The 11434-nt window shown below is 45.2% G+C and overlaps 1 protein-coding gene across 1 annotated transcript in view; it reads left to right on the top strand.

The window, feature by feature from the left end:
• Positions 1-545: 545 nt before the first annotated feature.
• The window catches only part of ntn1a (netrin 1a), a 58824-nt gene continuing 47935 nt past the window's right edge, over positions 546-11434 (top strand). The window contains exon 1 of the mRNA XM_076729354.1: positions 546-1596. Within this exon, the coding sequence (XP_076585469.1) occupies positions 573-1596 (1024 nt within the window). The 5' untranslated portion in view covers positions 546-572. The remainder of the gene's footprint in view (positions 1597-11434) is intronic.

The following is an 11434-nucleotide window of genomic DNA, read 5'->3' as shown; positions in this document are numbered from 1 at the left end:
TGCCAACAAGATCCGATCCGAGAGAGGAGGGAGGGAGAGAGAGAGAGAGAGAGAGAGAGAGAGAGAGAGAGAGAGAGAGAGAGACCGGCAGGAGGAGTGGGACTTGCTATAAGGACACTAGACTCTTAAAATCCAGCCGCTCCTCTACTTTTACGCAGGAGATTTGAAGGAACAAACAACAACACAGGAGGAGCTCTGATTGAAGCCAGACATAGAAAAGTAGCCTAATATCGCCGCTGGTATTTTGACACATTTGTAAATTATTCTCAGGTAAAGAAAGCCTTAAAGAAATTTCACCAAACCTGGCGTGCATGCGGTGTGAGTGAGTGTTACTTCTGAACCACTGTCAGGTACTAACACTAGCCCCAGTGTTTGTTTGGAAGACGTTTGCAGACAGCCTGACAGTGCCATCACCTAACTTAACTCTCTCTCTCTCACACACACACACACACACACTCTCTCTCACTCGCTCTCGCTCTCTCTCTCTCTCTCACTCTCATTCTCTCTCTCTCTCTCTCTCTTTCCCCTTTCTCCTTCAGCGGCAGAGACACTTGGGGACCGAGGGACCTACCATGAGAAGGGCTGTGGATATTGTGCTGGCTGCGCTGCTCGCCGCGTCCCTGTCGTGCCGGAGCGCCCTCGGCGGCTATGGGATGAGCCTGTTCGCGGCGCAGACCTCTCCCCCGGACCCCTGCTACGACGAGCACGGCAACCCGCGGCGCTGCATCCCGGACTTCGTCAACTCCGCCTTCGGGAAGGAAGTGAAGGTGTCCAGCACCTGCGGCAAGACGCCCAGCCGCTACTGCGTGGTGACATCGGCGGAGAAAGGAGACGAGAGGACCAGGAACTGTCACACCTGCGATGCCTCCGACCCCAAGAAGTACCACCCTCCGGCGTACCTGACGGACCTCAACAACCCACACAACCTCACCTGCTGGCAGTCCGAGAACTTCATCCAGTACCCTCAAAATGTCACTCTAACTCTGTCCCTCGGCAAGAAGTTTGAGGTCACCTACGTGAGCCTGCAGTTCTGCTCGCCTCGACCTGAATCCATGGTTATTTACAAGTCTATGGACTACGGTAAAACTTGGGTACCCTTTCAGTTTTACTCGACCCAGTGCAGGAAGATGTACAACAAGCCGAACAGAGCTGTTATCACGAAGCAGAACGAGCAGGAGGCCGTCTGCACGGATTCCCACACCGACATGTACCCTCTGACCGGCGGGCTCATCGCCTTCAGCACGCTGGACGGCAGACCGTCTGCGCACGACTTTGACAACTCCCCGGTGCTGCAGGACTGGGTTACAGCCACCGACATTAAAGTCGTCTTCAGTCGGTTGCACACTTTCGGCGACGAGAACGAGGACGACTCGGAGCTGGCCCGGGACTCGTATTTCTACTCCGTGTCAGACCTGCAGGTCGGAGGGAGATGCAAATGCAACGGACACGCGTCTCGGTGCGTAAAGGACCGGGATGGGAGTCTGGTGTGCGAGTGCAAGCACAACACCGCCGGGCCGGAATGCGACAGGTGCAAACCTTTCCACTACGACAGACCGTGGCAGAGAGCCACAGCCAGGGAGGCCAACGAGTGTGTCGGTAAGTCCATCCACTGCCCTCCATCCGGCGGCGTCTGTCTGTGATGCTGAGCGGAGCTGCTCCACATGTAGGATCTGTTTCATTTGTGGTGGTTGGACTGAATGGTGTGATTTTAAGAGAAACTGTCGGCTGCAATGAAAATGTTTCATTGGGAAAGAAAGAGATCAGGCGTTGTTCGATAGACAGATGTGATGTAAAAACAGTGGAATTTGGTCACGCAAAATTATGCGTTTGATGCTATTTTGCATAGCCTAATAATAATGCTGATAATAATAATGATGATGATAATTTTATTATATTTTATGACTAATCTGCCACTAATTTTACAGCTTCAGTTCATTAATTCCAAACTTGATCATTCCCTTTAAACAAAGCCACAGCAAAGCCACATTTTTTTTCTGATACTCTGGCGCAGGTCCACGAGCAAAAATTGGGTTGAAGTCACATGCAACATGAAAACGCAATTTGACAGTCCATTTAGCTTGCTGAGGGCCATAATGGAGGCTTTTAAACCACCTCAAACGGGGCCGCTGAGCCCAATCATCCACAGGAACATTTCTCAGAGCTCGACTTCACCGCTGCAATAAAACGAAGCCTTTTCATTTATTTGAAGTATCCTGCAACAAACCCACCGCAGTGGTAATTGCACACATATTTTATTACCATCACATAATTATTTTCAACGTCAAAATCAGCCTGTCAGGAAGAATCAAAATGTCAGGTGTTGTGGTTGAGAATAAAAATATCTGTATTATTATTATTAACGTGTAAATTATATATTTATTATTATATTCGAAAATATTCTGACCAAACCTTTGTCATAATTCTATATTTGAGTAATGCTATTTGCTCTGGTTTTATTGCATTAATTCTGTGTTTTAAATTGAATTCAAAAATAGCAACAGAGAAGATTAGTTTAATTTGAATATTTTCAAAAATTATTATTATTCACTCACAGTTATGATCAAGGCACAACTGAAAAACAAGCTGAGAAAATGGGCAGTCGTGCATTTAAATGTATCACCACATAACACCACATTTTCTATCCTAAAATGAAAGCAGGTGTAACAAAAAAAAAAAAATGTCTTTGATGGTATCTGTGCTGCTGAGCCAACATGTTTCATCAGCCGCTGAGAGATCAAAGTCATCAAACTTACAGTAGTTTCAGTGTTTGTGTTTTATTATGACCTTGACATATGAACCCAGATTGTGCAGAATCCAGGATCTCTGGCCAGGTTTCTGTCAATTTAAACTCTGTACTGTGCAGCTACAATAAGAAACGAAGCCTGGAGTTGTGAGAGGTGGTGGGAAGATTCTTTGAACAGATTTATGAAATAATTGAATCATGTTTGTTCCAAGTAGAGTGTGCGTCACCAAATATCACACACATCTGAAGCTGTCCAGTTTCCCAAAATGTGCGGCCGTATGTGATTTGTAGCATTGTTTTTGTTTTCACTTTTATTTGAATTGTTGGACAGAAAAGAGACTGAATCATGAAGACTGCAGGGAAACAGGGACTTGGAGTAATTTGATGTTGGCTTGTGCTGAGGAGGTTGAGGAGGAGACAAGGGACAGAGAGGCACAATGATGTTGAAGAGAGAGTCTCAAAGCCTCCGTGTGACTCCGCACAATCACAGAAGATGCAGCCGACAGGAATCCAAAGCTGCATATTTGTCATTTGGCTGCAGGTTTGCAGGGAGAGAGAGGCTCCATGTTGTTTGACAGTCACGGCACGTCAGCCACTTTGACACATAGCAGCTGTTTAAAAGGGTTTTTTTTTTGTGCTGGAGTCATCCGCTTCTAAAGCTCTGACATGGTCTCCCTGGCAGATATGAAGGTGTTGCTGAACCAGCAGACGCAGTTTGGTGGGAATATACATTCTGGACATACTGTGTGATTCCTGAGACACCTATAGTGTGTTGAAGGAAGCAATGAAACCAAGAAATAAGGTGTTCTGGTTTTATTTTATTGTCAGGTAACCGATGCTGAGTGGTTTTCTTGCTTTGCCCTGCAGAAAAATTAAAAACATTTTTACATAATGTGGCACGTAAAAAAAACTTTTTTAATTTTTAAAGTGCTTTACAGAGAGAACACAAAGGAAGGGGGGGGGGGGGGGGGGGGGGGGCAGGTTTGTATGGTCAGCCTGTCCACTCTTCACATTCATGTCATTGTTTAAGAATCTTGTAAAGAAAAACAACAGAATAAACTTTAGATTCCCATTCGGCCAAGAAGCACTCACTAATAAAGCCTGCTGTGGGGAAAATTCCAGCAGTCAGACAATCCGCAGCTATTTCACTGCTACATTTATGACAAAATTTCAAAGTGGAGGGAGATTTTGAATTTACAGCTTTTGGACATCTACATCATCTGCAGTGATACATATGTGGACGAGAAAAAAAAACAGTTTATGCACAACAGCTCCTAAACTCAAGCATCTAATTGTTTCCTTTAATCTATATCCTCCATTTTCAGTCATTTTTACCAGACTATCATGTGTAGTACATTTCACACTGGAGCCATAAAGCCTGACACTTACTGCATCCATCATGTTGTCAGCAAGACAGTTAGTTTTCGACATAAGGTTATGGAAATATGTATGTGTGTGTGTGTGTGTGTGTGTGTGTGTGTGTGTGTGTGTATGAGCTAAAGCAAAGTCAGAATCTGGAGGAGAAGAAGAAATCATCCTTCTGTCAGGACAGTGAACAAAGGAAGAAGGTGTGTTAGATGGATGGGTGTGTTCGGTGATCACGCCGATATCCCAGAGTTTGTTGTTGCACTCCCATTAATGACAGAGCTGGGAGTGTCACTGGGCCCTCGTAAGGCTGAAGTTATCACAGAAGTGTAAAGGTCTGGCACTGTGTGGGGTCAGAACTGACGTAAGGTATCGAGTCGTCCGATAGTCCCCGATCTTCACTTCCCACCAAAAAAGAAGCAAAGAAAAAGAAAGAACTCCGGAAAGAAAGAAGAAAAAGACGTTTGAGCACAGACGTCTGTCTCTGTGTTTCTCTTGAAGTGCACTTTGCTGATTACTTCCATCAGGACCTTAAAGGACACTCATGCGCTCTTGAGCGTGCACCTCGATCCATTTGGGTTATTGGCTCTCCACAGCGAAGGACAAGCTTCTAACGCAATGAGTTCCACAGCCAGCAGCACAGACATGACAGAGACCTGTTTCCATCTCAGTTTAGAGGTGTTAATCCAGGTTTGCAGCAAAGGTAGAAGGAAATATTTTCACTGCAAGAAAATTATGAGTGCACCATGCATCCACCTGCCAGCCGCATCGACTAAACCGTGAGCTCCTCCACAGAGATCCCACTCGAGTCACGTAGTAAGGAAGGTGACATTGTTTCAGACTCGGTGAAGAGAAACGGCCCCTCCAGAGAAATGTTCCCTCAATGTAAATTAACTGTAAATGTCACTTTTATCCCCTCACTTAGCCTGTTTTCAGGTTTGTGCAGTTTACTTGACATGTCGGGGAAGGGAAAAAAGAAGAAAAAGAAGAGAAAATGTCTTGAATAATTCAGGAAGATTAGAAAGACAGCTTGAAGGCATGCAGAAAGAGGGGACCGACACTGCACCACAGAGAGGAGCAGGGATGGAGGGAGGGGCTGGAGATGGAGCGGGATGACAATAGTGAAAATGAAAGAGACGGACATAAGCCCGAGAGGGGGAGCATGAGGAGGAAAATGTGTGAGGCAGAGGAACGAGGGAAATAAAGAGGCAGTGGAGTGACATTTCCATGGCCTGTGGGCTGGCACAGTATTTTGACAATTGTCTTTTTTTGCAGGCGCCCCTTATTGGGCTGGTGGGAATGTAAAGGCTGCCGGGACAGGAAGAAACTTTTTCTTCCTTTCTTCCACTTAGAGTTCTGTCAGTGCGTTGATACTGTAACATATCAGTGACTAGTAAGGGATTCGCTGGAACCTTCCCCTCAGCCTCGCTGCTGTTACTCCCACTCCCGAAGCCCAGTATCAGCCGGGTGATTTGAACAGGCCTGCCGCTTGCATTGCCTCATTATCTCATAATCTACGCGGCAGAAATCACAGAGTGCGCTGAAATGTTCCCAGGTGCTGCTCAGAGGCATCTGACTGACAGGAGCAAACATGTAGTGCAGAAAAGTTGACATGGTTGATTTGATAGTCATTATTATAATTGAGTTATAAAGCCACAACTTTGTATAGGCGCAAAGGAAAAAGCTTTTAAGTTGCTGTATGTGGGTACATTCAGTGCCTCGACCGGTTGTGAATTTTAGCTAAAGCAAAATGTTCTTGCAAACACAATCACTTAAAAACAGCTGTGCCCTCACTGATCTTTGGCGCTGTTTTCCTTATTTTCACAAACTACTGCCCAAACCTTGATGAGCTTGAGTTTGATCTTGCAACAATTAATTTTGGGATTTTGTGCAGTTTCTACAGCAAAATTAAAAAAAAGTTAGTTTCCTGCTAACCTTTGTGCACCAGCTGTCATACAAATCCAGCACCAAAAATGCAGAAATGAGAATTGTGCCCTAAATAGACCAAAAAGCAATGCTATCATCAGACATGAACCCTTTTGTGTCATCATGGAGACGCCCCAATGTAGGAAAGATCCAAGCTGTTGAGATTGTTGCTATTCAGCCTCTTTTGATTGAGGGCAGATTCATGCTCACGCCGTCTCCGTCACGTGTTGCTGAACTTGAAGTAAACAGTTCAAGTCGAAGAAAAAGGGTTTTTAATGCATCACTGAAGAAATGTTTCCAAGAAATACATTCACAGGCTAATCATATATGACAGTGAGATAATGGTTGCATGCTTTGCTGAGGTGTTTACAGCCATCCTGCACACGTCTGTGAATGACAGCTGAGCTGAGGGCAGAACCATCTGCACTGCAGTATGTATCACCCCACCAGTCAGACGTGATGCTTTTCCTTTATCATACACAGAGTCAGGTGGCGATGTTCGACAGGCCTTTCCTCAGATGCCTCCTTGCTGTCATGTTCGCTTGGTGCCTTTCGGACGTGACTGAAGGTCTGGTTAATGTTTGAGCCGCTCACCGTGCGCTTTTATAAACCGGCATCCTTCATCTTCAAAGGTGCCGGCAGAATGCATTGTTAGTCCCGGCCACAGCAAACAAAGCTGGGAATAAACTGACTGAGTAGCTTTGCACTTTGCACTGTCTCCCTATTCCTCACCTTCACTCCTTCTTCAGTCAGCACTCACCTCTCTCTGCACACACCTGCGGGCATGCACATATGCACACACACGCACAGTGTTTCTGCAGGTCGTCAGCCGCTAGTTCAAACGAGGCCGAGCGGCCTCTGTCTCACTTCAGGAATCTCTCTCGCCTGCACTCTTATCAGTGTTTATGACTCGTTTTTGTAAACCGCCGCAAAAATAAGCCGCTCATGGTCCAGATGAGCGGCTCACCCTTCTGTTTTAGATTTTGAGACCTGTTATATCTCTCAAACAGACAGAAACATGGCCACTGAGCCAGCACATACTGTAAGCAAGGCTGACGGTACGGTATATCAAGTGCTGCAGTCCAACGCAAGAAAAGGCAGCCAGGAAAGATTCACACAAATACACACACGCAGTGAGAAGGCAGACGAACTTTCTGCAGCGTGTTGGAGGATCGCAGGAGACTCTGTTGGTTTGCTTGTGTGTTGAAATGTCCGTTTGCTGCCAATGCTGCTGTTGACTCATGAATACTGGGAGTGTGTGTGTGTGTGTGTTTTTGTGAGTGTGTGTAGGTCCATAGTCACAGCTGTTGAGCGCCCGAGAGTGTGATTGTATATTGCAAATACACTGATAATAAAAAATAGGCAGTTGTTTGATTTATTGGTAAAAGCTTGAATGATATGATGTGAGAGAAAGTGCTCCAGCTCTGTGTGATTGTGGACACATGAACTCAGAGGCCAAATTTTTCTAATAAGGGGACCATTCTTTACACAGCAGGGCCCGGCACTATGAAGGGGGTCTGGTTGGTCGTCCCTCAGGAAAATTTGAGTATTAGACGTGTCATTTCCTGCATGTAAGTAATCACAAAATCTGCCTAACAGCAAATCAACAAACACAAAAATACAGGTGCCGAACGATCTGATTTATTCATATATCATTTATTCTCTCAAAATTCAGCCAATGAAGTGCTCTGAAGGGAACCGGGGTACTTCATGGGCCAATCAGATTTCAGCGTGGGCTGGTACCGCTGTGGTCCCGCCCCTGTGCTGTCTCTTTTTGTCGTCCAGTTGTTGGTTTTTACCTTGTGAACTGAAAATAGATTTAAATGTCTTGGTTGGTGACAGGAGCCCTTGAACCATCCTCTTTGAGCTAAAACTGTCACCAGGCCTGTGTCAAAGGAAGACACAGCTGATCCATTTTGGCTTTGGGCACTGATAATTCAGAAGTCTGGCTCCAGCGGGATATCAAAGTATTTCTATTAAGCATCATAATGATAATTATATGATGCTTAAATAAAGTAATTACAATCAAAGGACTTTTCTAAAACTGCTACGTTGAGCACTTCTGTAACCAAAGACTGTACAATCCCAGGAGTGAGATCATTTGTAATTGCAGTAATTTAGGCTCAAATGGAAGCAATAGATGTGACAACTAGCGCAGATACTGTTGAGTATGTTGAAGCATGGAAGATCTTGAAGCTATTAATGTCGGTGTTTGGCAGCGGCCCGTTTTAGCTGGAATTTTGGAACTAGTTGTTGCTTGCCATCAGGCCTGTTCAAGAAACAATTCAGTTTTGATGGAATTCCTTTTTTCCACAGATAATAAATTCTGACAGGCCTTTGAAGAGTAAATGAGTTTATATTAAAACATGTCTGATGATAATACGCAGATAAGACAGTCAGTTAACGCGTAATTAGAAAGAATGCGTGTCTGTGTTTGCGTTGAGAGAAATAGGAGGAAGGTTGCCACCATTCATAAAACTAGAAACTGAACCCAGAATAAATCTGTCTTTTACTAGAGCTATATCTGCGTGTTTTCTGCTATTCGTCTCTAGCGGGGCAAGATCATTTTCGTAACCATCCGTTTTACTGCCTTTGACAAAGCTCAGGTCGCACTGCTTGGGGTGATGGAATGTGTTCACTTGTCAGAAAAGACAAAATCCCTTCTGAAATTTCACAGTCCGCGTGACTGTTGTTGAATTCAGGGTCCTTTGGGCAAACTGCACATTTCTGCGGCCGTGGTTTTGTTTCATTGCTTTGGCTACAACACATAATGCAACACAGATCCCGCTCGCAGTGTGAGTCCGCATTTTTAGCCGGTGCGTGTGTGCATGTGTGAGTGCGCGCACGCTCGTACCAGAAATGGAACCTCGGCCTTGTTTTTGAGAAACGGCTTGGTCAGAAGCCATACTGCCTCTGAAGGAAAGCCATATTGCGTTACTCAGTTGGCTTCTGGCCTGCGCTCACTTCCTCTTGTCACCCTCTCTGGTGCTTGAACTCAACGTGGACTGTTGCTGCTTTATCACAACATTCAACCTGGCCGGAAACTCACATTTTCATCATCATTATTATCATCACTCTCCCATTCGTTCTGATCAGAAAGATCGCTGCTGCATACCTGTGGGTGAAAACATCCTCTGCGTGTGCGTCCTGCATTTCAAATGTCTCTGCCCAATCTGCGGCTCTCAAAGCAGCTGGTGATAATTGGTTGTGCTGATGAGATCCAAGCGGATCTTTTCTCCTTCTCTCGATCCCTCAAACACAGCGCTCCGCTTACCAGCTTACTGTTATGCTTTTACGCTGTCAGGTTTATTCTCAAGATAGATCTCTGGGCGTGCTGCACGCTAAAGATTTTCACCAATCTGATTAATCCTTTTCAAACCACGCACATGAAGCAGGCCTCCTTTACAGCGATGACAGCTGTTTCGTTATTTTTATTGGACGGCATGCTCTTTGACAGAGCCAAGGGCTCCATCATAGCTCGTCATCATGGGTGCAAAAAGTTAGATGCATTACAAATTTACAAAAACAGTGTTCAAACATGACTAGGATGGCTCCCAAACATCTGCAGAAGTGCTGCTAGCTGTTGCAGAAAAGGCATTTGAAGGACATGAGGGATACAGGCAACTCACACACACACACATACACACGTATACATACACACTACTCAACAGGTCGCTCATCATGTTTAACTCCTGCAGTGATAGACAAACACAAGATACTCGTCTAAGTCTCTGTTGATACCTGTCTCTGCCGTCTGCCACTTACCTGTTTATGTTTGTGTGTGCGTGTGTGTGTGTGCGTTGTATGAGTGTTTCCATGTGTCTTTCTTCGCCGCCAATAGGCTTTGACTTTGTACAGCGTATTTATTTCTGCTGTAAAACGTGTGTGTGTGTGTGTGTGTGTGTGTGTGTGTGTGTGTGTATGAGAGCGAGAGAGAGAGATTGTGCAAGCGTGTGCGAGTGTGTCTTGTAATCTGCTTTGTCTGCCAGTGGGTTTTTATGCAAACAGTAATTCTGTCCAGGATGTGAGCAGCTATTCTGCGCCTGGGGAGACGTCTGTTAATGAATTAATTGGTGACTTGATGCCATAGTGAAAGCTCGTATTAGCTGAGGGAGGATCTCTGTGTGCTGTGGGTTTGGCAAGAACCGCGGGATGAGGTTTTCTGTGTGTGTGTGTGTGTGTGTGTGTGTGTGTGTGTGTGTGTGTGTGACAGAGAGAGAGATTGAGCAGGAGAGAGACAGAGGTGTTTGTGTGTAATGGAAAGGTTTGGTTCAAGCGGGTACCAGATGATTAGGGGTAATCAAAGCTCACGCCAGACAACATCAGCATGTGTTCACACATTAGACAAAGACACTTCAGTGCTTCACTCATCAGCTCTATGAATCACAGCTTGCCTGTCTCTTGTATACACATCAAACAGCCACATTCACACCACAGAGTAAACGCTGTCACACAGGGGTGACGGAGGCTAATCAGGCCACTTCACTGGACATGAACAGTAGAAAAAGTGTTTTAAGATCTGTGTCCGGCATTTGGGGATGTGCGATAAAAAGATCTGCCTTTTTGTTTTGTTTCTTTTGGATACCACAGTAGGACAAATTCTGTAGGTGACATGAACAACAGGCAGCTTTACTCATCGTTGAATGTGAGAAAGCTAAAAAATGCTTCGCTGCATGCAGCACAGGTTGTGTTGCACTAAAGTTTTTCCTCCTTAAGGCACAAAAGACATTTTTGTCATTGGCCGTTAGAGGAAAACAGCTTTTTGCCTTTACAGTGCAGGAAGTGGAGCCAGTGGTACGACTGTAAATTTCTTTTTAAAATACTCCACTGATTTAGCGCAACACTCCCATAACATTGTCGGGCTCACAACGGACAAAAACTTGAACCAGAGATCATCACTTTTTTTCATTCCACGTGTTCTCTTTCCAAAATCATGTGCCTACATTACCCACAATGCAGCTTGATTGTCAACAGTTCAGTCAGAGATTCAGAGGCGCTTTGCTAACTAATCCAGCCATGAGGCTCAAGCAGCGACGAGGAGTGGGCTACAGAGGTCTGCTAAACCCCCAGATTTTATTCATTTGCACACTTGTGAGAGACCGGACCGAGACTGACTCAAGTGACATCACTTGAGGCAGTTTATCAGATTTTGTGCAGCCTCCTCTGGAGCCACACATGGTTTTATACAACTCTTTTCACATATGTAATAGCACTCCCCAACACCTGAAGACTTTGATGTGTAAAAGTGGTGGAGTTCCCCTTAAAGCCCACCAGTTTGCCTCACTCGTGAATGCAGTCATCGGGTCTGAAACACACTGGTAGCACGATCCCGATTCATTGCCGCCATTGACAAACCAGAGCGGTCCTGTTAACAAGGGAGCAATAAACAGGGAAGGAAAA

This window comes from Chaetodon auriga, chromosome 4 (assembly GCF_051107435.1).
Source record: "Chaetodon auriga isolate fChaAug3 chromosome 4, fChaAug3.hap1, whole genome shotgun sequence".
Classification (NCBI taxonomy): domain Eukaryota; kingdom Metazoa; phylum Chordata; class Actinopteri; order Chaetodontiformes; family Chaetodontidae; genus Chaetodon; species Chaetodon auriga.
The sequence above is the reverse complement of the archived record's forward strand: the minus strand, read 5'-3'. Positions and strand labels throughout refer to the sequence as shown.